Raw genomic sequence first — 25,767 nt, forward strand, 5'->3', positions numbered from 1 at the left:
TTGCTGGGGTGTCTGTTCCTTAAATGCCTGCCCAAGGCCTTGGAGTCTGACTTTAGGCGTCTGGGGGCAGCTGAGCAGGCTCCGGGGTCCCGAGGGTGGAGCCTGCAGGAGACCTTACACGAAGGTCCAGGGCCTAGGAGGCTGGGACAGCTCCTGGGGGAGACACGCCCACGGGGACCTGCAGAGCCCGGAGTGGCCCCGACCCGACCCGCCGGCCTCGGGGGTGAAAGGCGCGGAGCCGTGGGCAGGCACCTGCAGCCTGGTCCAGGACTGGGGGGAGGCTGCCGCAGCTGCGCCCACATCGTGCTCCAGGGCCCAGGCGCGACCGAAGGGTCTGGAGCAGCGGCTGCCGCGCGCACCCCGGCGCTCCCGGTAGCCCCCGCGCCCAGACCCCGGCTCAGCGCCCCCTCCCCTCGGTTCGCGGCGCCGCGCCCAGGCGGACAGAAGCGCGCCCCCGGGCTGCGGAGCGGCAGCATGGAGGAGCCCCTGGTGTGGGAGACCGACGGCCGTGAGTCTGCCGCGCCGCGGGGCCTGGGGGCGGGCGTGGGCAGAGCCCGGAGGATTCCCGCACTCCTGCCGGGGCGACCAAACCTGCGACTGGTGCTGTCCGCGCGGCCACCTCGGTCGTGGGCTTCTGTGTGGCGTCCAGAGGAACGCGCGCCGGGCCAGTGGGGGGACTTTGGCCGCGCGTCGGGGACTCGGCGGCGCCACGGGTCCGGGAAGCAGGGAGCTGCCGCCGCGGAGACACTGGCTAGATGTGATGCGAATAAGAGGGTTATGCGATCCTGTATTGAGTACATAATTTGTGTGCCAGGCCGAGCCAGGATAGGAATGTTAGTTGATCTTCACAGACGCCCTGCGGGTAGATCTATTGTTACCGCCATTTTGCAGAAGAGAAAGCTGAGGCACAGGATGGTTAAATAAGTTACCCAAGGTCACACGCCTTTAAGTGGTAGAAATGCTGAAGGCCCCCGCTCTCCCAGAATGTTGAGGTTGGGTGGGGAATGAAGACTATACCGGATGGGGAAACTGAAACCCAGAGGAGAGGAACTGTGGTGTGCCGCAGGTGGGATGAGCGCACGGCCGAGCTTTCCTCATGGAGTGTGCTCAGTGCCAGGGCCTCTAGGTGGGGCAGCAGCATCCGTGTGGGCATCAGCCAGCCTGATAGGCTTTTGCTGCACTCCCTGGGAGAGGAGAGAGAAGGATTGTGCCAGTGCCCTCACTGGGATGAGTGGGGGGCGGTGAGGAGCTTTATTAAGGTACTGTTTCAAAGGGTGCAGGGTTCTGCCTGGGTCAGAGGATCTCTTGAGCTGGCCCTTAAAGAATGTGCAGCAATGGAGCATTGGGGTGTGTGGGAGGGAATTCTGGGCAGAGGAGGCAGCATGGGGAAGGTCTCCAAGGCTAGGGTTCAGTGTGTATTTGTGGACAGAAAGAGGATGCATGGGGTTGAGGTGGATGCAGGAGATGAGACTGGGCTTGATTTCACTGGTGCCTTGCAGGGTCTGCTTGCTCCCACTCCCACTGGTGCCTGTTTGCCCACACAAACCAGGCCACTTCTAGGCTTCAGCTAAGAGAAAGGGAGTCAGAGCTGGAAGGGATCGCTACAGATAACTTTCTTCACCCTCCTGCAGTTTTACAACCGAAGAAACTGAGGCTTCCAAGGGGTACGTGGCTAGCCTGGGATCCTGCTGCTAGAAAGTAGCAGAGTGGGTACCAGAACCCCAGCTTCTCTAAGCTCACCTGAAGTGCCAGCTCTTTTTCCTGAGCCTGGATCTTGGTGTTGTTCAGCCAAGAGGCTAAGGAAACAAAAGCTGGGGACTCAGTGCTTCCTGGAGATGTTTGAGATCTGAGAGGGGTTCTTCCAGAAGAGCCCTCTCCTCACCTATAGGAAAGGCACCCCCTTTGGAGATTGGAAAGGGTGGAACTAGCAGTGGAGACCACACTTGGAAGGTGGTGTTTTCCCCCTCCCCTGCTGCAATATTGACCTGAAGCTGCCTCCTCCTCAGCGCCTCTTTCCTGCCATTTGCCTGAGCTTGTGGTTTGATTTTCCAGGGGACTAATGAGTCTTAACTGGGACAGCATCTTATAGTTCAAAGGCCCCTGAAGAGATTTAATGATTTGCATATCACTCATTCATTCAACAAATGTGTGCCAGGGCCTGAATTTGGGGATATAGCAGTTAACAAATCAGACAAAAATCTCCCCTGTCATGGACTTCTAATGCGGGAAGCAGACAATGAACCTAATAAATATATAAGTATAGCAGACATATGTCTGTGGTGAGGGGTGCTATGGAGAATAATAATGCAGGGAGGTGGATAGGGAGGGTGCTGACCTTGTTTGGGATTTCATGGGCTTAGAGGGCCCTGAGTGAGGGAGGCCCCACCCAGAGGGGCACCAGAATTTATTACCCTTTGCCTTATAGGAATAATAGTGATGATGATGCTGGCACTATTTGCTAGATACCATGCTAGGGGCTTTTCATATCTTATATCTAATCATAACTATAACCCTACAGGGCGGCTCACGTTCCCCATTTTGCAGATGAGGAAACTGAAGCACAGGATAATTAAGTCACATGGCCTGGAGTCCTGGAAGTGACTCGCCAGAGTTGAACCTAGGGCCATGTGATTGCCTGGGGCAGCAGCTCCGAGGTCCCTAGGTTTTACCTATAAGGCCCTGGAAAGCCCCGGACCCTCTTCTATATCTGGAAAGCAAACGGATGGCAGGCCTGTCTGTCACCTGAGCTCATCCTAGCCTTCCCTGCCCAAACACTGGCCACCTGTCCCTGGATATACAAAGGGGCTGGATCTGGACATTCACATTGGACCAAACACGCAGGATGTGGGTTTGGCAGCAATCAGACCACAGATTATCTGCCCTGTAATGACCACGCAAAGGGCCAGCAAATACTCGTGTCTTGTACTAGTGTGTCTAAACCTTTCTGTGGGAGGGACGGGTATCTATTAGTCTGATATGTATCACTCATGGAAGCAGAGTTTTATGGCCCAAAGCTCCAGCTTTGGGCCTGCTGTGAGCTGTGGGTGGATCAACAAAGGTCAGGTGTAGCCAGGGCCCCCAGGGAGCTTGCGGTTCAGCCAAGGACACCAGCATCCTCACAAGCCAAGAGCAGTCAGGATGACAGCAGCGTGGGGGTCTGGTGAGATGAGCCCTGGACCACGTCACCAGGCCTGGGTCCTCGTGGCTTGGCCACCACCCTCTGAGCCCACCGCTGCCCATGGCAGGCCTCAGAGCTCCCTCTAGTCTGAGATAATGATGCAGTGTTGAGGCAAGAGGAGCCTTGAGAGAAGGCAGATCAGGGTGGGCCCCACAGCTGGGAGGTGACAGCTGGTTAGGATTGGGGATGAAGGGAGAAGAGATGGAGGGACAAAGACAAGGAAGCCAGGTGAACGTGCCTCTGGCCTTGGACGAGCCTCATGAAGTAGGTGGCTCAGTAACTCCTGGCTGCCTTCTTCACCGGACAAAGCCATGGGAAAGGTAGTTATCAGCTCCAGTGGGAATGAATTCCATCCCTTCCTCAAGAGCTGCTCTTGGGGTCATGAAAAACTGGATGATGGGGGACCTCTGAGGGCCGAGATGGGCACACACCTGGCTCCCGTGGACAGTCTTGCCCATGCTGTCCCATCTTTAGGGTTTTGCTAAGGCCTGGTCGTGTGGACTTGTGGTGAGTTAGTGAAGAAAAGCAGCTTGTCTGGGGAAGTCCCCAACCTCCAAAGGGAGGAGAGGCATCCCCACCACCAGTCCAAGCTGGAAGAGCCCCTGTCTGGGAGACATTCAGGGGAGGGAGGAGCTGTTCACCTCTCCTCCTCATGCAGTGTGAGGGCCCTCCCCCTCATCCCGCATCCCCTTTTCTGCCCTTAGTGCTTCCTCTGGAGAGGCAGCTCCATGAGGCCGCCCGACGGAACAACATCGGGAGGATGAAGGAACTGATCGAGAGGAGAGTCAACGTCAGGGCCAGAAACCACGTTCGTAAAGGGGCTCTTCCAAATGGGGAGGCTTGCAGGCTTGGATAGGGATGGTGCCTGCCACGGTGACACCTACACATGGGACGGACAGTTCATGGAGCCCAGGGCAGGAGCATTTGCATGTGTTAACTTGGGGGAGGCTCAGATTGTCCACGTTGTCTCAAGGTCTCTGCGGTCTTGTCCGAGGTCAGGGTTGGGATTCCCAGCCAGGCTTGGGCAATTTGAGAGCTCATTCTCTTCACTCCTGTCACCCATCTGAAAGGCACACCCAAGGAACAAAGGTTAGAGTCAGGAGGGCAGGAGGTCGAAGGCCAAAAGTCAGAGGCTGACAGATGGAGAGAAAGGAACAGAAGCCTGGAGGGACAAAGACAGAATGGCGCCTGTGGTCAGAAGTCCAGGGGTTGAAGACCATGAGAGGCCAGAGCAAGAGAGGCTGAGCATGCGTGAGGAAGCAATTTAGCTTAGTTTTCTGATGACCCACTGAGTGTGTAAAACTGTTGTGGGCCTAGGCAAGTCCCCGGGGACTCAAAGACCAGGCAGGGAGGCAGACCTAGCTCATCGATCAGGCCTCAAAAAAGGCCACAGATGGGGTGGTCCATAGCCCTGCTGGAGGAGACAGAGAGAAAAGCCATTCTCTCTGATGGGGAACAGTGGCAATAGGCCTGGGTACCATGCAGGGTAGCTTCTCTCTACCTTGGGGCTTCTGGCTGCCAGGCTTTTCTTAGAGGAGATGCCAGCCTGGGTGGGAGGTCAGTGGAGGCTGAAGGGGTTGGATGTAGGATTCCTGACTGTTGCAGAGGCTGTTCTGTCTGGGGTGACATGACAGGTCTGTGACTTGTGTCTTCCGAGCCTGTCTGGGCTCAGTGATAGTAACAGGAATTCTCAGGTGTGTCTGGTGCAGCTTGGTTTTCAGAGCACTCCTCCACCTGTTTCCTGGTGGTCCTCACTCACCCCTGGAGAGGTGAGGGAGGCAGGAAGTGTCAATCCTATTTATAGATCAAGACAGGCACAGATGGGGATAGCAAGTCACCTTAGGTCACACAGCATTTTATTCATAACTGAAGCCTCAGTCTCCACTGGACAAACACTTACAAGGAAGCAGGGACTTATAGGATGTAGTAGGATACTAATGCCAGATTCTGTCGTTTACTCATCCCATTCATTCGTTCATTCAGTATTTCCAAGGGGCTTCCCCTGTGCCAGCACTGTGCTAGGTGTTGGGGACAGAGCAGAGCCCATGGCAGATGTGGTCCCTACGCTCTTGGAGCTGATTGTCTGGTTGGGGAGAAGACAGACAGAGTGTCTCACAAACAGTTCATTCCCACTGTGATAAGCCGAGAGCATGTGGAGGTCGGAGGGTGCCCGTCCTGCGGCTGGGGAGACAGGGAGGGGGTGTGGGGAGGTGGGCCAGGTGGGCAGCTGGCGCCCCAAGCCCTTCTCTCCCTCCCGGCAGGTGGGCAGGGTGGCCCTGCACTGGGCTGCGGGCGCCGGGCACGAGCCAGCCGTACGACTGCTCCTGGAGCACAAGGTTGCTGTGGACGATGCGGATGCGGTATGGGGCCGCTCATACAGGCGCCCTGTGCCTGTGTGCATGTCTGTGTCTGTCTGTCTGTCCCAGGGCGGGGGAGGAGCCCCAGAGCTCTCTCTGGGTCTGAGTCCACTATCATTGTGGAGGTGGCACTGACATGCAAACACAGGGTGCAGGGTGGACAGGGAATCCGTCTTCAGGGGCCAGTGCCACTGCACTGATCCCAATTTTCCCTTGTGCAGCTGTAAAGATCTCTCCATTTTCAAGAGTTTTTTAGTTCTCAGAGGGCCTTTTCAGTCCCTCAGGATACCATGTGAACAGGGAGAGATATGGGCTGTAGAACAGATAATTGGATGGATTGATAAAGGACTTATTAATAAAATCATCAGGAGGTAGGTCTCTCATGATACGACACAAGGCTCTGCCCTCGCTAACACTTTAACCGGAGACATGAGTGAAGGCTCACAGTCTGGGGCTCCTGGGTGGCGCGGTAAGTTAAGCAGCCAGCTCTTGGTTTCCGCGCAGGTCTGAACTCAGGGTGGTGAGATGGCCCCAAGTCGGGCCCTGCGGCGGGCTGTGCTCAGCACGGAGTCAGCTTAGGACTCTTTCTCCCTCTGTCTTTTCTGCCTGCGTGCGTGCTCTTTCTCCCTCTCTCTCAAATAAATAGATAAATATTTAAAAAAAAAAAAAAAAAGACTGACAGTCTTACTTAACAAATTGGCAGGCAACACGTTGCTGAGAGAGAGAGAGCACTGAAGCATAACAGGGTCTACAAAATCATCTCTATAGGTTTGGGCAAAGGACCGGGTCTACCAATGACATTTGACAGGGATACATTTAAGAGTCTAAATTAAAAAAAAATTTAAAGAATTACGAACTTCCCTGCAGAGATATACCTTTCACGGAAATACCGTTCTTTGCCCTGGCCTCTCTCTGCTCCCAGGCCCCACATGAAGGGGAGCTTGATGACAAGCTGTGGCTGGGCATGGGGCAGCAACACCTACCGCCCCACTGCCGCCCCATCTCTCTGCATTCGCTTAGGCCTCCTTTAGAGGTGACCTGGAAGGAGAATGTCTGGGATCCTTAGCCTGAGTTTCCTGATAAAATACTGGAACCTCATGCAACAGGCCTTTGCCCACAAAGACCCCCCTCTATCACCACTGTGCTCTGTTATTTCTTCCTTGAGGGAATCGGTGAGAAAAGAAGATATGAGGGAGGATAGTAAGAGACAGTGCTTTTATAAATCTTTTGTTTCCTTTGCAAATAGTAATATATTTTGAAAAATAAGAAAGCTGATGGGCATGCCTACTTTACTTAACAGAAGGGTGGGGGGAGACCAGAGAGGGAGATCCTGCTGTTGGGGGGAAGGTCTCGAGAGATATGCCATAGGGCTCTGTCCTGGACAGTTCTTGGAACTAGGATATAGAAACACCCCTGGGGTTCCCACTGGCAGGAGGCTCTGAGCCTTGACCCTTTTCATTCCCAGTCTCCTGTGGGCTTCTCCCCATGGACTCTGCCCTTTGTGTGTTCATTCTCTCCCTCAGCCAGCCAGCCCACAGTCACTGAGATTCTACCCAGTGCGGGGTCATAGGCAGAACCCCATGAGGGCAGAGGTCGGTGAAGGGGCTCTCATGATCCCGGAGTACTTCACAGATGTTGAGGAAGAGCATCCTACATACAGGTGCTGGGCCACCATCGGAAAAGGGCCCAGACATATTCTCAGTTGCTGCAAAGTGCCGGTGGGGTGGAAGGTACAGGGACGCAGATTTCAGTGCAGAGGAAGGAGGGACTTTCCAACAGTGAGCAGTGGTTGTTAGTGCAGTGCATGTCTTGTGAGGGGTGAGGTGTCTGCAGGCTTAAGCCGTCTGCCTGGAGGCCGTCCTGTAGGAGAGTCAAACAGTGGGCTCCCAAACACCAGTCCAGCTTGAGATCTTCACCAACCATAGCAAATCAGAAAATAAGAACAATGTAGTGTGTTTTTCATGAAGCTGTATTTGGAAAGAGCATATTCTGAGATTAGTTTCTCCCAAATTTTTTATGTTAAAATGTTCCTTCTTTATTAAATGATGGGGAGGATAGATGGTAGCTGTTTTATTTTTATTTATTTATTTATTTATTTATTTATTTATTTATTTATTTATAGACAGCCCCAGCGCGGGGAGGGGCAGAGGGAGAGGGAGAGAGAGAAGCCTGAGCAGGCTCCACGCCCAGCGCGGAGCCTGATGTGGGGCCAGTCTCACGACCCATGAGATCATGACCTGAGCAGAAATCAAGACTTGGACACTCAACTGGCTGAGCCACCCAGGCACCCCTATTTTTAAATTTTATTTAGCAAAAACAAAAGTTTGCAATAGTTTCTCAGCCTCTATTTCAAAAAAAAAAAAAAAAAATGCCCTGGAGGGGTGCTTGGGTGGCTCAGTCGGTGAAGCGTCTGCCTTCGGCTCACGTCATGATCCCAGGGTCCTGGGTTTGAGCCCTGTGTCCAGCTCCCTGCTCAGTGGGGAGTCTGCTTCTTCCTCTGCCCCTGCCCCTCGCCCCCCACTCGTGCTCTCTCTCTCTCTCTCAAATAAATAAAAATGTCTTTTTTTTTTTTTAAGATTCTGTTTATTTATTTGTCAGAGAGAGAGAGTGCACAAGCAGGGGTGGGGGGTGGGGGAGGGGGCAGAGGGAGAAGCAGGCTCTGCACTGAGCAAAGAGCCGGATGTGGGACTTGATCCCAGGACCCTAGGATCATGACCTGAGCTGAAGGCAGACGCTTAACTGACTGAGCCACCCAGGCATCCCAATAAATAAAATCTTTTTTAAAAAATTAAAAAAATAAAAAATAAAAAAATGCCATGGTTTTGACATTCCTGAAGCTTGGTCCTCCCTGGCCTGGGTGGCACTTATGGTCCCTTATGGTTGTATGATTTTCAGTGCAGACATGGGCCCAGGTGGCACAGCCCTACCTGCTCACATTCACCTCCCCTCCTTCCCGTGTCCTCTCCCCCAGTTTGGGATGAACGCGCTTCTCCTGTCTGCCTGGTTCGGCCACTTACGGATCCTCCAGATCCTGGTCAACTCTGGGGCCAAGATCCACTGTGAGAACAAGGTAAGGCCTCAGCTGGCAGCCCCCTTGCTCCCCAAGCCCCTGCCCTCTCTGTTTCCCTGGCCCTGCTGCACTGATGTGCCCCACCTCTGCCATCTACCCCCATCTCTGCCCCGTCCTGCTCCCCACGTGGCTCTGCCGTCCCAACTTGCCCTGCCTTCTGAGAACCCTCCAGAAGCCCCAGCTGAACTCAGCCCTGTGAAGCTGGGATGCTAGCTGTTTCCACTGGGGCCAGGAGAAGTGCTGAGGTGCCTCTCCCATCAGCATTAAAAGCCTCCTTCTTCTAGTGCCCCTGACCCTTTACCACTCTGTCATGTTGGGACAGTCGCTAGCCCTCTGGGCAGCCTCCTTATTCACATAAGAGGAATCAAAGTAACACCCTTCAGAGTAGTTGAGCTGTCTTCTGGAGGGATTTGGGGCAAGAGCGAATTTTGTAGAGCCCCCCAAAGCAACAACAGAAATGGCAGGATTGGCTTCTAGGGGGATTTCCTCGTAAGGCTAGCGGGTCCTGTTTTCTAGGGTTGGGGGGGTTAGTACAACTGAGTGTGTGTTAGGTTTCCTGTAAGTGCAGGCTGATACATATATATATACATACATATATATATATATATATATATATATATATATATATATATATATATTTGAATATATGAGAGAACATGAGCAGGGGAGAGGAGCAGAGGGAGAGGGAGAAGTTGAGCAGAGCAGGGAGCACGAAGCAGGGCTTGATCCCAGGACCCTGAGTTCATGACCTGAGCTGAAGGCAGACGCGTAACTGACTGAGCCACCCAGGTGCCTCAGAGGTAGGATTAGATTTGTGACCTGGGTCAGGTCACTGGGGCAGCCTCTATTTTGTAGGTCTCAATATAAGAATTAACTTTATCAATACCAATATGGCCTGTCACTGGTGATGTTACCTTGATCCAGTTCTGACACCAATTCTAATGTGTGTGTTTTTTCCATATCACAAGCAATTAGTTCAATTCTCCGTGGACACTGACTGGGTATCCCACAAATTTAACCCAATTCCAACACTATCTGCCTGGAGATAGCATCAGATTCCACTGGTTAAGGGCTCAGTCCCCCAAGACCACCCCCATTTCAGAAGCCAATCCCAAGTCCAGGCTATCACCTGGGCTTCTGACTGACTGGCTATAAGTCAGAGGTTCCCACGACCTCCTCCTTAAGGTTGGTTAATTTGCTAGAGGGGCCCACAGAACTCAGGAGACCAGTTTACTCACTAGATCACAAATTTATTCCAAAGGATATTAAAGGACACAAATCAATAGCCAGATGAAGAGACACATAGGGTGAGGTCCCCAACAAAGGAACTTTTGTCCTTGTGGAGCGTGGGACCTGGCACGTGGATGCATTCTTGTTCACCAACCTGCAAGGTCTCCCAATGCTGTCCTTTTGCATTTTTATGGAGGCTTCATTTCATAGACTTGATAGATTAAATCCTTGGTCATTGGTGATTGACTCAACCTCCAGCCTCTCTCCCCTCCTTGGAGGTCAGGGAGTGGGACTGAAAGTTCTAACCCTCTAATCGAGTTGGTTTCCCAGGCAACCAGCCCGCATCTTCAGGTTACCGTGGCTTCCCTTGTCACCAAATTAACATAACAATAGACACCTTAATCACTCTGTACACTTAGAAAATACCAAGGGTTTTAGGAGCTCTGTGCCAGAAACAGGATGAAGACCAAATACATATTTCTTATTATAAACCATAATTTCACACTTAATCACGTGGGTAAAGTGGTGTCAGCCAGGTTTCTCTACTGGAATGTTAGCATTTTTCCCCTTTCCATACTCTATTGTTAGAAACTCTTTGTAGTTTTAATTTGCATTTCAATAATGACTAATGGTGTTAGGTATCTTTTTATGTGCTTATTTGCCATCCATATATCTTCCTTGTGTCCAAATGATTTTTAATTGGGTTGTTTAATATCTCATTAATGAGCTTTTAGAGTTCTTTATAAATTTTGGAAGCATTTCAAAATAAATTAGACATCACTATACTTCCCTCTAAATACTTCAGCATTTATAATATTAACTAGAATTCAATTTCTTTACCTAAAATGAAATACACAAATCTTAAGTTTATATTCACTGAGATTTGACAAATTTTACTCCAGTGTAATCCAAACTACTGTCAAGATGTACAACATCATTCAATATATTGATTTTTATGACCCATCGATGGTTGCAATCTATTTGAAAAACAGGACTCCAAATACTCAAGCTATAATGCAAGGTCTTGGTAGAAACTCTGGGCTATAAACATAGGATTTGCAAACGTCCTTCACTTAAATATTGCTTCTGGGGCCAAGAGACCTTCTTCCAGCCTGCGCCTCTTCCCACCCTGGCCACTTCCCCTCTGTTAAAGAACAAAATTCAAGTGAGTAAATTTAAAGATCTAATTGGCTTTATTCAATGATTCATGAATTGGGCAGCATCCCATCTAGCAAATAGAAAGGAGCTCTGGGGAGCTGTACAAAATGAAAGACTTTTATAGGTAAAAGAGAGTGGGGCAAGGAAGTTATTCTAGCAAAGAATGGATTGTTTTAGGCAAGATCACCTTCCTTTGGGGGCCAGTGGGGGTGTCTGTCAGGTGGATTTCCTCCCTAGTGTTGACCAGGAAATTCCAGACTGACTGGTTAAGATTACTTATCTGGGAGAGGCTGAAGTTGCAGTTAGGTTAGGTATTAAGTCTCGGTTTGGTGATGTGGGTGGGCCTTAGCACAAGTGATTCCATTGTGAGTCTACTTTCTCCTTTTTTAACACCTCCTCATTTTTGTAGATTCCATCAGCTCTCAGCCCTCCCTGGAAAGTTAGGAAGTGACCTCCTAGAGACAGATCCTGGGCACTTAGTCACCTCGTTTCTCATTTGGGGCCTTATCAAGGCAAGCAGATGTTGTAACCTTGTAATAATGTCCTGTGAGGGGTATTCTGGGGACTGTTAGTGCTATACAACCTCACCTTACATCCTGAGTTATTTTTCAACATATAAAAAGACTTCCTGTAGGTGATGCTGTCCAACCCCCTCAGCCACCAAATGAGGTAGTCAGGGGTTATCCTGTTTTGACCTAGGAGAAAATGGAGGCTCATGAAGGTACACATAACTTGGTCAAGACCACACTGCATTGCTGATCAATGCTGGAGCTGGGATTTGAACTCTGGCATCCTGACTCCCACCAGCCCCTGTGAGGCTGAGTGGGGCACCCATGGGTGGCTCAGGGGTCCATCCCCATTTACATACTGTGTTGTTTCTGTGGGAAAGCTGTGTTCTGGATTGCAAACACTCACCGTTTGGGAGACAGCCAGGGTGTGAGAAGGGCCCCCCTTCATAGACTGTAGGGACCACCCTGGTCTACCATGTTGTTTCCAGGACGGCCTGACCTTACTACACTGTGCAGCCCAAAAAGGTCACGTGCCGGTGCTGGCGTTCATAATGGAGGACCTGGAGGATGTGCCGCTGGACCATGCTGACAAGGTGAGAGTGGCCTTGAGGCTACTTGTCTTTCCCATTGGGTTTGGGGCTCCTGGGGCCACTCTTGCCCATTCCTTGAGTGCATCCTTTGAGTTGTGAGTAGTGCAGACTGGACCCCACCTTAGGGAACTGCTGGTCTAGAAAGGGTGTTAGAGCACAAATGAGAGGGACATAGGAGGAAAATGGTCAGTTCCCTCAGAGAGGTTCTGATGAGGACTAACTAGATAGGTTAGAGATGGGCGCTATTGCTTTCTGCTTCCTGGAGGAGGTGGCATTTAGTGAATGACTTGGATTTTGTTGGTAAGATTGGAAAGCAGGGAGATTTTGTAAACAGAGAGAAGAGCATTTTCAGAGCTTTAGAGGTGGAAAAGGGCCCTTTGTATGTGAGTTCAGATGGACTAGAATTTTGGGAGTGAGAGCCAGGGCCATGTTGGGAGCCCCTCATGGAAATCTCCACCAACCTCAAGCCTCAGGAATCTGTCCTTTATTCAGTAGACAGCAGGGAGCCACAGAAGGATTTCAGTGGGGGAGGGACCCCACCCAGTGGGTCTTGTTGGAAAGTTGGGTCTAGGCTTTCCAGGTAAGGTGTGTAGGACAAGGCGAAGGGAGAGTTGCTGGGGCAGGAGAGGCCCCTGCAAGCCCTGAGTGGTGGCTAGGTGGGCAGTGTGGGCATGCCTCCTACAGGGTACAGAAGGGTCACTTTCTTCCCCTCCCCGGTCAGCTGGGAAGGACGGCGTTCCATCGGGCTGCTGAGCACGGGCAGCTGGATGCTCTGGACTTCCTTGTGGGCTCTGGCTGTGACCACAGTGTGAAAGACAAGGTACTGTAACTGGGTCCCAGGGGAGGTCCAAGCTCTGGGCTCCTGACCAGGGTGGGCGCTCTCTGGCAGCTGACCTGTGCCTACTTCTGACTCCAGCATGTTGGAAGGGCAGGCGGCTCAAGGACAGAGAGGGTCGGATATTCATCCTGCAGGCCTTTTTCAAGCACATGCTATGGGCCCGTCCCGTGCTGCGCGTGAGGAGCCCAAAGATATCCGAGAGACAGTTTTTCACCCAAGGAACCCGAGCTGCCACCCTAGTAGAAAGCTGTGATCAGGTGTGGGGAGCTGGGATGGCAAATCTGTTGGCTGGTGGTGCTGCCTGGAATGGGTTTGAGCAGGATTGTGATGCCCTTGGGGCTGTCTGTTGTTTCGGATGAGGGGAAGAGTTGGGGGGCGGTGGTAGCCACGCACCCGCTGGTTATTTACTTTCTTTGTCATTTAGTCATCTACTATGCTCATGGCAAAAATAGGATAAGAGGCCAGAGGAGGGAGCAGTTGGTTCAGGGTGGAGAGCTTCAAGCAGGATTTCATCAATCTGAGGAGAGGTGAGGGCTGGGCCTGAGGGGACTACCCTGAAAATGACTCATTTTAGTGGGCCATTGTGAATCATTAGGCAAGTATGTTGCAGCAAATTCTAAACAACACTTCCAATAAAGGGACAAACTCCATTATTAATCTTCTGATTAATGTGCTTGGCCAGCATAGAGGAGTTCTGTCTATAAGCTAGTGACAGGCAAATGCACACAGGGTCTTAGAACTGGAAGTTCCTTTATTGAGGACCAATTCAACCTTCTCATTTTATAGATCGGAGGTCCAGAGAGGGGGATGCTTTAGCCAGGGTCACACAGCAAGACAGAGGTTGGGCTGGGTTTGGAACCAGCAACCTGATGCCCAGCCCTGGGCAGCTCCCTCTCATCAAGCTGCCTCCTGGGGCACTAAGCCCTTGGGGTTTGCACCGACTCTACCTGTCTACACTCATCCTTTTGGTCTTGAGACTCAGATCAGGCTGGTTTCGGTCATTCTGGAAATGGGCTGAGCAGGTCATGCTCTGGACTAGACTGTGTAGGATGTGGGCCAAGAACTGGGAGTACAGAGAGGAGTAAAGGACACCCCCTGCCAGGGTGCTTCTACCTCGGAGGTAAAAACATGATTGTATTCAGGGTGCCAGGAGGGCAGGAACAGCAAAACTGGAAAACAAGCAAAGCACAGCTTTAATGAGCTTACCCAGAATCTCGCAGTCAGAAATTCTAGAAAGATTAGCTTTTAAAATTGCATGACCCTATTGGCGCCTGGGTTGCTCAGTCAGTTAAGCGTCTGCCTTTGCCTCGGGTTGAGATCGCAGGGTCCTGGGATCTAGCCCTGTTTTGGGCTCCCTGCTCAGCCGGAAGTCTGCTTCTCCCTTTCCCTCTGCCCCTCCCCCATGCTTGTGCTCTCACTCACTCACTCTCAGATGAATAAATAAAAAATTCTTTTAAAAAAAATTGCATGCCCCTGTTAAGTTTTGTATTTTCAGGTGAAAGATGTTTTCGTTTTGAATTTCATTTGGGCAGGAGGCTTAATAATATGCTTTTCAAGACCCAGTGCCGTTAAAGGTCTGATTCCTGCTAGGACCCCACAGCCTGCTAAGATGGTCCTGTGACTACACAGGGCATGCCACCGGTGTTGTGATGTTAAGCAGGCTTAGAAAGCCCAGAGGTAGTGATTAAATCCCCTGGGAATATCAAGGGGCTGTGTCCCAGAGATAGAGAGGCTGGGCATCCTCACAGGAGGAGGGGAGAGGACACTGAACCCAATGCCATGGCCTCCTTCTGCCCAGGTCTCCTGCCTCTGAGCCCCCTACCTGCCCAGATAGAGTGAGAGTGCTCTGTTAGGGGGGCTGTGCCACCTGCACCTTCAAAGAGCAAGATGTGTGTGGGACGCCTGGGTGGCTCAGTTGGTTAAGCGTCTGCCTTCAGCTCAGGTCACGATCTCGGGGTCCTGGGATCGAGCCTTGCATCAGGCTCCCTGCTCAGTGGGGAGCCTGCTTCTCCCGCTCCCTCTGCCTGCCACTCCCCCTGCTTGTGCGTGTGCTTTCTCTCTTTCTGTCAAATAAATAAATAAAATCTTGAAGAAAAAGAAAAGGGCAATATGTGGATATTTATAACCCAGAGGGAAAACAAAACCCTGCCCCTGTCTTCACAGCCCTGCTACTTGGGGGCACATATTGGCCCCCAGTGGTTCACCACTTCCTTTGTGTCTCCTCGAACACAGACTTCACACCATGGCCACCCCCTCCCCCAGCCCGGTCAGTGCCTGCAGCAGCTAGGCAGCTGTTTGCACATTTGCGGAGAGAGTGGGCAAGAAGCAAACAAGGCTGTTCAGGGGACATTTTGTTGTTGTCATTGAGGGGATTTTTTTAAACTTAACTTTTATTTATTAATGCAACGTGGTAATGATCATAGAAGAAATTTAAATGTTTCATCTTCGATCCCATAGGATATAGCTGTTTTATGTATGTGTGGAGTTCTCATGAGGGGAGGTATGTTTATAGCTGCTTTAAGTACCACTTTGGCATTGGTATATGTTCACCCCCTCACTGGGCCCTTAAGAGTTCTGGTCCAATGTGCATGTCTTGATTTCTTCCTCGGGAAGGTGCTGAGACAGGCCGGGGCGGAGGAAAAGACCTTGAGCTAGAAGCCCCCATGACTGGTGTAGCTAGATCTGTCCCAGAGCCCTTCTGGGCTTGATGAATGGCTGAAGCTGGCTTGTCCCTTCTGATGCCTTTGCGGGTTCCCTCAGGGGCCCCTGCTCTGGTTCTCTACGTGTGGTTCTTCCTGAGAGACATACTTCTTCTCTGGCTGGCCCCTTCCAGCTCTCCTCTTTGCTGGGGCCCCTTCACCATACACTTGTCCTCTGCAGAAAGATTCCCTTAAAAAAAAAAAAAAAGATTTATTTATTTTTAGAGTAGCAGAGGGAGAGGGAGAAGCAGACTCCCCGCCGAGCATGGAGCCTGATATGGGTCTTGATCTCATGACCCTGAGATCATGCCCTGAGCTGAAATCAAGAGTCGGATGCTTAACTGACTGAGCCACCCAGATGCCCCTGCAGAAAGATCCCTTTAAGGACAACCCCATCAGGCTGCCCTTGGCAAGAGCCGCTTCTGATACAAAGAACAGTGTGCCCTTTGCCACACCCAGGGTAGCCACCTCTCTTGGTTGTGTCACTGTCACCTTTAGACTTCTTAAGTGTGGACAACTACCAGCCCTGTGGTTCTCAAGTTCCAGGAGACACATGTCAATCTCTCCATCACAGTATTTACTCATTGAACAAATATTTTATTGAATGTCTGCCATGTGCCCCAGGCCCTATTCTAGGCACTTGGGAAACATTGGAGAACAAAAATAGAAATCCCTGCCCTTGAGGTGTTTATGTTCTATCAGGAAGAGTCAGACAATAAATAATAAGCATAGTATATAAGCAAATGATAGTGTTAAGTTATCAGTGCTATGGGGGAAAAGAGAAAGAAAAGTCCAGCAAGATCAGGGATTAGGAGGACAGAGGGTGGGAACTGCAGTTTTGTTTTAAGATTTTATTATTAGAGAGAGGCGCCTGGGTGGCTCAGTCGTTAAGCGTCTGCCTTCAGCTCAGGTCATGATCCCAGGGTCCTGGGATCAAGCCTCGCATCGGGCTCCCTGCCCAGCGGGAAGCCTGCTTCTCCCACTCCCCCACTCCCTGTGCTTGTGTTCCCTTTCTTGCTATCTCTCTCTCTCTGTCAAATAAATAAAATCTTAAAAAAAAAAAAAGATTTTATTATTAGAGAGAGCACGTGCAAGAGTGAGAGCACAAGCGGGGGGAGGGGCAGAGGGAGAGGGAGAAGCAGGCTCCCCACTGAGCAGGGAGCCCAACACAGAGCTCGATCCCAGGACCCCGAGATCATGACCTGAGCCAAAGACAGACGCTTAACCCACTGAGCCACCCAGGCGTCCCCAGAGTTGTGGTTTTAAGTAGTATGGTCAGCGCGACCACACTATTCAATGAGAAGCTACCATCTTGAATTGGGCCATGCAGCTGGCTGCCCCGGGCACAACCTGAGCACCAAGGAGAGTCCTTGGAGCTGTGGCCTTGAGCAGGGGAAGGGGATGGTTCGAGGATGGCTCAAAGAGGGACTGGCTTTAGACAGGGGCATGGTAAGTAGGGATTCTTTTTCCCCCCAAGTATTGTGTCTGCCTTCAAGTGTGAGGAAAGACCAGGACTTGGCCCTTGTAAGTGCCCCTGGTTGTAGTTTGGGGCACACTTCTCACAGGCAGGGAGACATTGGCCCAGGGTTCGGGGCTGCAGTTTTTCATCGACTCGCTCTGTGACCCCCGATGTGTCACTTCCCCTCTCTGGACCTCAGCTTCCATGTCTATACAATGAGGGGCATTTCCAGCAGGTCCCCAGGGCCTTGAAGGGTCTATGATTCTACCGGTCCCTCGGGAGCCCTTCTGCCTGCAGGAGGGGAATACGGCCCTTCACCTGGCTGCCAGCCGGGGCCACCTGGCTGTGCTGCGGCGGCTCGTGGACATCAGGCTGGACCTGGAGGAGCAGAACGCAGTGAGTCATCGCCCAGAGGGTGCAGAGATGCTCACTCACTCCCTGCTTTCGAGGAATGGACGGCCTGAGGTGCAGCCTGATTTTCCCCTGCTAGAGGCTTCCTGGAGTAAGAAGGAATAGACAGAGAGCAGGGGGTGAGGCAGCTTGGAGGGGGAGAACGTGAGCAGGGATGTGGAGGTGGGAATCAATGTACCACATGCTCCTCAACGTGAGAAAATCAGGTACTGGGCTCAGGGAACCACAAATAATGACGCAGGTTATTGTCCTCAGTAGCATGGCCGTGGAGAGCTCCCAGAGCCCTGGAGCCCTAGTGGGAGGGGTCCCTCTCCTCTCAGGGTCTGGCTTCAGCCTCCCTGCCGTCCTCATACCTCTCCCTGTGTGTTTCAGAAAGGTCTGACTGCCCTGCACGTGGCGGCTGAAGGCGTCCACCCCGACTGTGTACAGCTGCTCCTTGAGGCCGGGAGCTGTGTGAATGCCCTCACCCAGGTAGTCAGTCCTCCCCTGGGACGGATGTCTGCCCTTGGCTTCTGAAGCCTAACTCTAACCGTGCCCACAGTAGCAGCCACGGTGATTCCTGAACGTGCGTGAATAGGGGCCCTCAGGCAGCAGGCCTGGGGTCTGGTCTTGGCTTCTCCACTGCGGGGCTCTGTGACCGAGGCCAAGTCACTTAAATTCTCTGAGCTTCATTTTCCAACTATAATAGGAGGATGATATGTAGTCACATTTTTATAATGCTGTGAGGAGTAAATACTCCTCCCAGTGCCTGGGAGGTGCTAGGAGCTCAGCACCTGTTGGTGTCTTCTTATTGCGGGGTCCTTGGTAGTTCATGAGTCCCCTTTATAACAATCCCTTCAGAAAAATTACCCCTGTTATACCGATGAAGAAACGGAAGCTTAGAGAGATTCAATGACTTTCGCGGGTCACAAGCTGGCAAGAAGCAAAGCTGAGTCTGAAAAGCCTACTCCCCGGACTGCAGAGCTCATGGCCTGGAAGGTTTGCCCTGCCTGTGCAGGAGCCACATCAGTCCCCAGAGCTGGAGCCTGGGTCAGGCCTCTTCTCTCTCTCACTGCTGACTCCTTAAGTCAGCCACTGGAAATTCTCTCCGTGTCCTGGAAAAAGGGGCGTTGTGGCTTTAGGTAGGGAGTTGGCGTTTTTGTTTTGTTTAGCTTTTTACTTTTAGATCAATGACAAATAATCTGTCTTGGCTGATTGCATGGCTTCAGGGTCTGGAATTCTCTATTTGTTCTAAATTTCAATAATAAAGCAATAATAATAAATAAAATATGCTAGCAAAAATAGTGAAAAAGCCCAGGAATTAAAATATGCTAGAAATATTTAACACAAAAGCAACCAAGGAGAAACAGAAGAACAAAAAAGACAGGAGACATACAGAAAATCAGTAGCAAAATGACAAACGTAAATTCAATAATAATATCAATGTTAACCCCCCTTCAATGTGAATAATACTTTATAAGTCACAAAACACTTAATTTGCAGAACTCCTCTAGCAGGTACACCTTGCTGCCCCAGGGTGTCGGGATGACACCAAGGTCCACCCAGAGGGTGGAAGCAGCTGCCCCAGGGCACCCAGCTAGGTCCTTCCATTGGCACGGTGTTGCTCTTTGGGCAGCAACCCTGTCTCAGTGCCCAGCACAGTGCTTAGGACTGGGAGGGGGCACAAGAAGTGAAATGTCAAGGCCATCTCCCCAGCAGCAGCAGCATAGGAGTTTAGGGACTGGGGAGGTCGTGTCCAGCTGGTGGTCATTGGCAGGGCTGGAGCTGCCCACTGCACTGGGCCTTGTGCTCTCGCCTTGGCTTGAGGTTTCTGGTAGTGGGCACATTCTACCTGGACACCCCCACCCCTCGCAGGGTCTCTGGAGTGGGGGCTAACCCAAAGGGAGTACATTTGCCATTGGGAGGTGGACTGTTTCCCACTCACCCTGTGCACTCAGTTCAGATAGGACTTTGGGGGGGTGACCAGCTCGTCCCAGTTTGCCCCATACCATCCTGGTTTTCAAAACTGAAAGTCCTGGGGTAACAGTCTGGGCAGCCTGGGACCCCTGATTGCTTAGAGGGGTCTGCCTGGCAGAGTTAGGGGGAGGGGGTATCTCATGTGAGATCGTTGTTTGACTGGGGGTGCGCTTGGATTGAAGGAGGGCACTTAGAAGGCCCATCGGGATGAAGCCTTGCCCTGGCGCTGCCTGGCTCCTGCCCAGACATGCTGAGACCAGCTCTAGCGGGGCAGTGTGTGCCAGGTGGGGTTTGATCTGTGCTAGCAAATCTTATTTATTCCTCTCTTTGAAAACCTCAGAGTATACTCTGTGTGTCTTTACCGGCCTAGGAATTGTGCAGGCTTTGATGTATGTTCTGGAGTTTGTGACAGGAGGCAAGGAAAAGCCAGGACCACAGTGAGCTCCTTTTACTCATCACCAGGACTTGGCAAGGCAATTGATTTCTCCAGCCTCAGGGTTCAAGGGGTAATTGTCCCGGGGGTTGTGAGACACAAATGGAATAATGGATCCCAAAGTCCCCGTGTGAGGGGCTTTCAGGATATGGCACTGATGCCTGTTTCCCTCTAGAAAAAACAGAGCTGCCTCCACTACGCAGTCCTCTGTGGCTCTGAGGACGTGGCCAGGGCCCTCATCCACGCAGGAGGCCACACCAACGTGGCTGATCATGTAAGTGTGGGGGCCTGGGTTGAAGGGGGTCTCCACTGCAAAGTCTCCATGACCTCGCTGATGAAGCACAGCAGGGAGAGACGGGTGCTTTGGGCCCCTGGGGTTGGCATGAGGGCCAGGACTGCGGGACCCGGTAGCTAGCGTGAGGGAGGGTCAGATAAGCTTCTAGCTAGAATAGGGTTAACAAACAAGCTGCGTTTCCTCCCAAGCGAATTATTCGCTCATGTTCTCCACCCATTTCTCCATTGGGACTTAGTGATGGTCTTTTATGTTACAGTTCTAGCCTCTTGGTTGTTCATTTTTTCTTGTTATGTCGTGATGCACTCACAGGCGACAGTATATCCTTGTGGTTAAGACATGTCCTTTGTCAGACAACCTGGCTTTGAGGCCTGGCACTGCCGTTCACATACTGAATGACCTTGGGCAAGTTGCTTTGACCTCCTTGGGACTTTGTTTCTTTATCTTTAGGTGCTATTATTATTCTCATTATATAAATGAGGAACTATCTATTGTTTAAATTAGAAAGAGGTCATTTCTTTTGTTTTTGTTTGTTTTTTAAGAGGTCATTTCTTAAATAAGCACTATATTTTAAATTATTCTAAGAACAATATAGCACAGTTCATTGGAATATGGAGAAAAAAGGCATCCCTCATCCCAGCACCCTAGTAAAGCAATGACTTTTCTTCATTCCCTTCCAGTTTCCTTCGGTATGTGTAGTAGCACCTCTAGCTAGAAAGGATCCAAGCTAAGGTGGAATTCTGGAAAAGGGGATGCTTAGTTGTTTTTAACCATCAAGACATCAGAATTTTGATTCATGTCCAGTGGAGACTGGTTTTTTGTTTTATCTATTTTTCTTTTTTAAAGTGAGCTCTACACCCAACATGGGGCTCAAACTCGTGACTCTAAGATCAAGAGTTGCATGCTCTACCAACTGAGCCAGCCGGGTGCCCCATTTATCTTTTTTTTTTTTTTCTTAAACAATTGAAGTTCAAAATAGCTAAGAACACTCTGAAAGAGAAAAGTGGGGTACGGGAGTTGTCCTAAATCCACATACCATAAAAGATTGCTAAACTTGATTATATAAAAAAATAAAAACATTTTGCCTGGCAAAAGAGACTATAAGCCAAGTCAAAAGGTAAATGACAAACCAGATTCAAAGATAAAGGACTGAGTCTTTCTAATATATAAGAGTTTGTGCAAATTATTACAACATAAAAAACAACCCACGAGAAAAATAGCCAAACGATATGAACAGACATTTTATAGAAAAGAAATACAGATGACCCTTAAGAGAAATGTGAATTGATACTACCTGGACATACATCCACTCATCAGACTGGTACAAATCCCAAAGTTTTGCCAAATGTGTTGACAAAGCTGTGAGGAAGTAGGCACCATCATATATTACTGGAGCCAGCATAAATTGGTACAACCATACAACACAGCAATTTTCACAATATGTATAACAAAGTGCAAATGCATGGGCCCTCTGATGAAGCAAATCTACTTCTAGGAATCATGATATTTGTCTTTCTCTGACAGACTTATTTTGCTTAACTTAATACTCTCTAACTCCATCCATGTCATTGCTCAGGCAAGATTTCATTCTTTCTTATGGCTGAGTAGTATTCCATTTTATATATATATCTCACATCTTCTTTATCTATTCATCAATCAATGGACATGGGCTACTTCCATCATTTGGCTATTGTAGATAATGCTGCTATAAATATCAGGGTGCATGTATCCCTTTGAATTAGTATTCTTGTATTCTTTGGGTAAATACCTAGTAGTACAATTGCTGGGTTGTAGGGTAGTTCCATTTTTAATTTTTTAAGGAACCTCTGTACTGTTTCCCACCGTGGCTGCACCAGTTTGCATTCCCACCAACAGTGCAAGAGAGCTCCAAATTGGGGAAGTTTTTAAACAAATATATGAATAGATGTTAATGCTGAGGATGTGAAAAAAACAAGATGAACATTCTCCATCAAAAATACCAGGGCTCTTGGAGAAACTTCTAGGACTGGGGCAGGAAATATATAGGAGGAATCTGGAGTGTCTTGCAATGACACAAAGTAAAGAAGTGTTCCATAAGAACACCGTGATGTACACACCTACTAGAATGGCCAAAAGCCAAAACACTGACAGCACCAAATACTGATGAGGATGCCGAGCAGCAGGAACTCTCATTCATTGCTGCTGGGAATGCAAAATGGTACAGCCACTTTGGAAGACAGTCTCACAGTTTCTTACAAACTAAATCTACTCTTGAAGTCTGTGTGCAAGATGGCAGAGAAGGGTGTGAAGACCATCACTTTTGTGGCTGTGACCAGTGCTCTGCCCATCATCCAGAAGCTAGAGCCACAATTGCGGTTGCCAATACCTATGCTTGTAAGGGGCTAGACAGGGTTGAGGAGAAACTACCTATTCTGAATCAGGCAACAACCAGGTTGTTGCCAATGCCAGAGGTGTTATGACTGGGGCAAAAGATACTGTGACACAGCTGTTACCAGGGCCAAGGATTCCATGGCCAGCACCATCACTGGGGTGATGGACAAGACCAAAGGAGTGGTGACAGGCAGTGTGGAGAAGACTAAGTCTATGGTCAATGGCAGCATTAACACAATCTTGGGAGGTCGGATGGTGCAGATGGTGAGCAGTGGAGTAGAAAATGCGCTCACCAAATCAGAGTTGTTGGTGGACCAGTACCTCCCTCTCACTGAGAAAGAACTAGAAAAAGAAGCAAAAAAAGTTGAAGGATTTGATACAGTTCAGAAGTCAAGTTATTATGTTAGACTGGGATCCCTGTCTACCAAGCTCTGCTCATGTGTCTACCAGCAGGCTCTCAGCAAGGTTAAAGAAGCCAAGCAAAAAAGCCAAGAGACCATTTCTCAGCTCCATCCCACTGCTAATCCGATCGAATTTGCCAGGAAGAATGTGCATAGTGCCAACCAGAAAATTCAAGGTGCTCAGGATAAATTCTCTCTCTCCTGGGTGGAGTGGAAGAGCATTGGCTCTGATGATACAGATGAGTCCCACTGTGCTGAGCACTTTGAGTCACGTCCTCTTGCCCACCACCTGACTCAGCAGCTCCAGACCACATGCCACACTCTGCGGTGTCCAAAGGTTACTGCAGAACATCCAAGATCAGGCCAGTCCCTTGGGGGTGATGGCCGGTGACATCTACTCAGGGTTCTGCAACACTGCCTCCTTTAAGGAAGTGTTTGATGACCTCCTCACTTCCCGCAAAGGGCAGGCTGCAGAAAATGGAGTATTTAGATGATGTGATGGATTATCTTGTTAACAATACGCCTCTGAATGGGCTGGTAGGTCCCTTTTATCCGCAGCTGACCAAGTCTCAGAATGCTCAGGACCAAGGTGCACAGAAGGACACAAGCTGTCCGGAGGCCCAGCAGCCTGAGCACAGAACACGTTAAAGCTCTCTTTGTCACCAGTATGTGGTACAGCCAGCCGGAGGAGACTTTCTGTGATGCTGAAATTGACCTGCTAACAGTTCTGAATTGGGGAAGCCAGCTAGCCAGAGGAAAGGTCCTCAGTTGTAGTCATTTCTAACTGGATTAAGAGCTTTGAAATTTTTGGCATTAGCAGATGAGCTCGGTTGTTTACCTGGCTGGTAAGAAAAGAATGATAGATTGGTCAGAGTGTAGCCAGGAGTCCCAGAAAGTTTCCGTGCATTTATGGTCTCATCCTATTATCATTGTTGCTGTTTGTTTGTATTGAATAAAAGCACCATCATGTGGGCTGAGGTGTCTGCTCTGGTCCGGTCTGAGCAGGCTTCATCTCACTGGTTTGTCTCACAAAGCATGCCTGTACAATTTTTTTTAAATTATTTTTCATGAAGGAATGCACCCTATGAATTCAATAAAATTCACTGCAGAATAGATAAAAAAAAAAAACCCTCACTCAAAGCTCTACAGTAAAAAAAAAAAAAAAAAATTAGAAAATGGACAAAACACCTGAATAGACATTTCACTGATGAGAATATACAGATGACAAATAAGGGTATGAAAAGACATTCAACATCATTAGCCATTAGGAAAGTGCAAGTTAAAACCACAAAGAGATATCACTACACGCCTATCAGAATGATTAAAATAAAAAATAGTGATGACACCAAATGTTGGCAAGGTTGTGGAGAAACTGGATCACTCTTACTTTGCTGGTGCGAATGTAAAATGGTACAACCATTCTGGAAAACAGCTTTGGAGTTGTTCAAAAAACTAAACATGCAGTTACCCTGTGACCTAGCAATTGTGCTCTTGGCCTTTTCCCCCAGAGAAGTAAAAACATCTGTTTGCACAAAAACCTGTACCTGAATTTTCATAGCACCTTTATTCATAATAGGCCAAACCTGGAAACAACCCAGATGTCCTTTGAAACGTGAATGGTAAGGGAAACTGTGGTACACCCAACTCATACAACTCAGCAATGAGAAGAAACTACTGGTGCATGCAACAGCTTGGATGAATCTCAAGGGAATAATGTTGAGTGACAAAAGCCAGTCTGTGAAGTTACATATGGTATGGTTCTGCTTATAGAACATTCTCAAAATGACACAATAGAGATGGAGAGCAGATTAGTGTTTGCTGAGGGTTAGTGATGGGAACGTGGGACAGAGGAGAGAATTATAAAAGAACAACACAAGGGATCCTCGTGAGGGAATGGTTCTGTATCTCGGCTGCGCAGTGGGTACACGAACACGCACCTGTGATAAAATGGCATAGAACTAAACACACACGTGTACAAATGACGACGAGTGAAGCTGAGGGGATCGGAATAAGATAGTGGATGTTATCAGAGTCATTATCCTGCTTGGGATATTGTACCAGGGTTGTTGTGGTTTTTAAGATTATTTTATTTTAGAGAGAGAGGGCGAGCCTGCAGGGGAGAGGGACAGAGGGGAGAGAGAGAAGCAGACTCTGCACTGAGCATGGAGCCCAACCCTGGGCTCGGTCCCAGGATCCTGAGATCATGACCTGAGCAGAAATCAAGAGTGGGACGCTTCACCGACTGCACCACCCAGGAGCCCCTGTGCCAGGGTTTTGTAAGATGTTACCCCTGGGGGGAAGTGGGTAAAGGATACACCAGAGCTCTCTGCATTATTTTTTAACTGCATGTGAGTCTATAATTACCTCAAAATAAAACTTTAAGGTTCTTCTTTTAAAAAAAATTTAAGCATCTCTGGAAGCATACACATAATAGCAACAGTCAAGATTACCAGTGTCAGTTGTGGGGCGGGTGGGGGACAGCGCCTGGGTGGCTCAGTTGGTTAAGCCTCTGCCTTTGGGGGCGCCTGGGTGGCTCAGTCGGTAAGTGGCTGCCTTCGGCTCAGGTCATGATCCTGGGGTCCTCAGATCGAGCCCCACATCAGGCTCCCTGCTCAGCAGAGAGCCTGCTTCTCCCTCTCCCTCTCCCTGCCACTCTGCCTACTTGTGCTCTCTCTCTCTCTGTGTCAAATAAATAAATAAAATCTTAAAAAAAAAAAAAAAAGCCTCTGCCTTTGGCTCAGGTCCTGATCCCAGGGTCCTGGGATTGAGTCCCACATCGGGGCCCCCCTGCTCAGCGGGGAGCCTGCTTCTCCCTC

At 49.8% G+C, this 25,767-nt stretch overlaps 1 protein-coding gene and 1 pseudogene across 1 annotated transcript in view; both read left to right on the top strand.

Moving 5' to 3' along the window:
* The first annotated feature begins 370 nt into the window (after positions 1–370).
* ANKDD1A (ankyrin repeat and death domain containing 1A) overlaps positions 371–25,767 on the top strand; it is a 36,751-nt gene continuing 11,354 nt past the window's right edge. Inside the window, exons 1-9 of the mRNA XM_073877193.1 lie at positions 371–508; positions 3,883–3,986; positions 5,440–5,538; positions 8,507–8,605; positions 11,991–12,095; positions 12,814–12,912; positions 17,386–17,484; positions 17,872–17,970; positions 20,064–20,162. Of these exons, the coding sequence (XP_073733294.1) occupies positions 475–508; positions 3,883–3,986; positions 5,440–5,538; positions 8,507–8,605; positions 11,991–12,095; positions 12,814–12,912; positions 17,386–17,484; positions 17,872–17,970; positions 20,064–20,162 (837 nt within the window). The 5' untranslated portion in view covers positions 371–474. The remainder of the gene's footprint in view (positions 509–3,882; positions 3,987–5,439; positions 5,539–8,506; positions 8,606–11,990; positions 12,096–12,813; positions 12,913–17,385; positions 17,485–17,871; positions 17,971–20,063; positions 20,163–25,767) is intronic.
* On the top strand, positions 22,368–23,866 carry LOC112832861 (perilipin-2 pseudogene; annotated as a pseudogene).

Source organism: Callorhinus ursinus, unplaced genomic scaffold (genome assembly GCF_003265705.2).
Source record: "Callorhinus ursinus isolate GAN/ISIS: 27379988/994484 unplaced genomic scaffold, GSC_fseal_2.0 scaffold25, whole genome shotgun sequence".
Taxonomy (NCBI): Eukaryota; Metazoa; Chordata; class Mammalia; order Carnivora; family Otariidae; genus Callorhinus; species Callorhinus ursinus.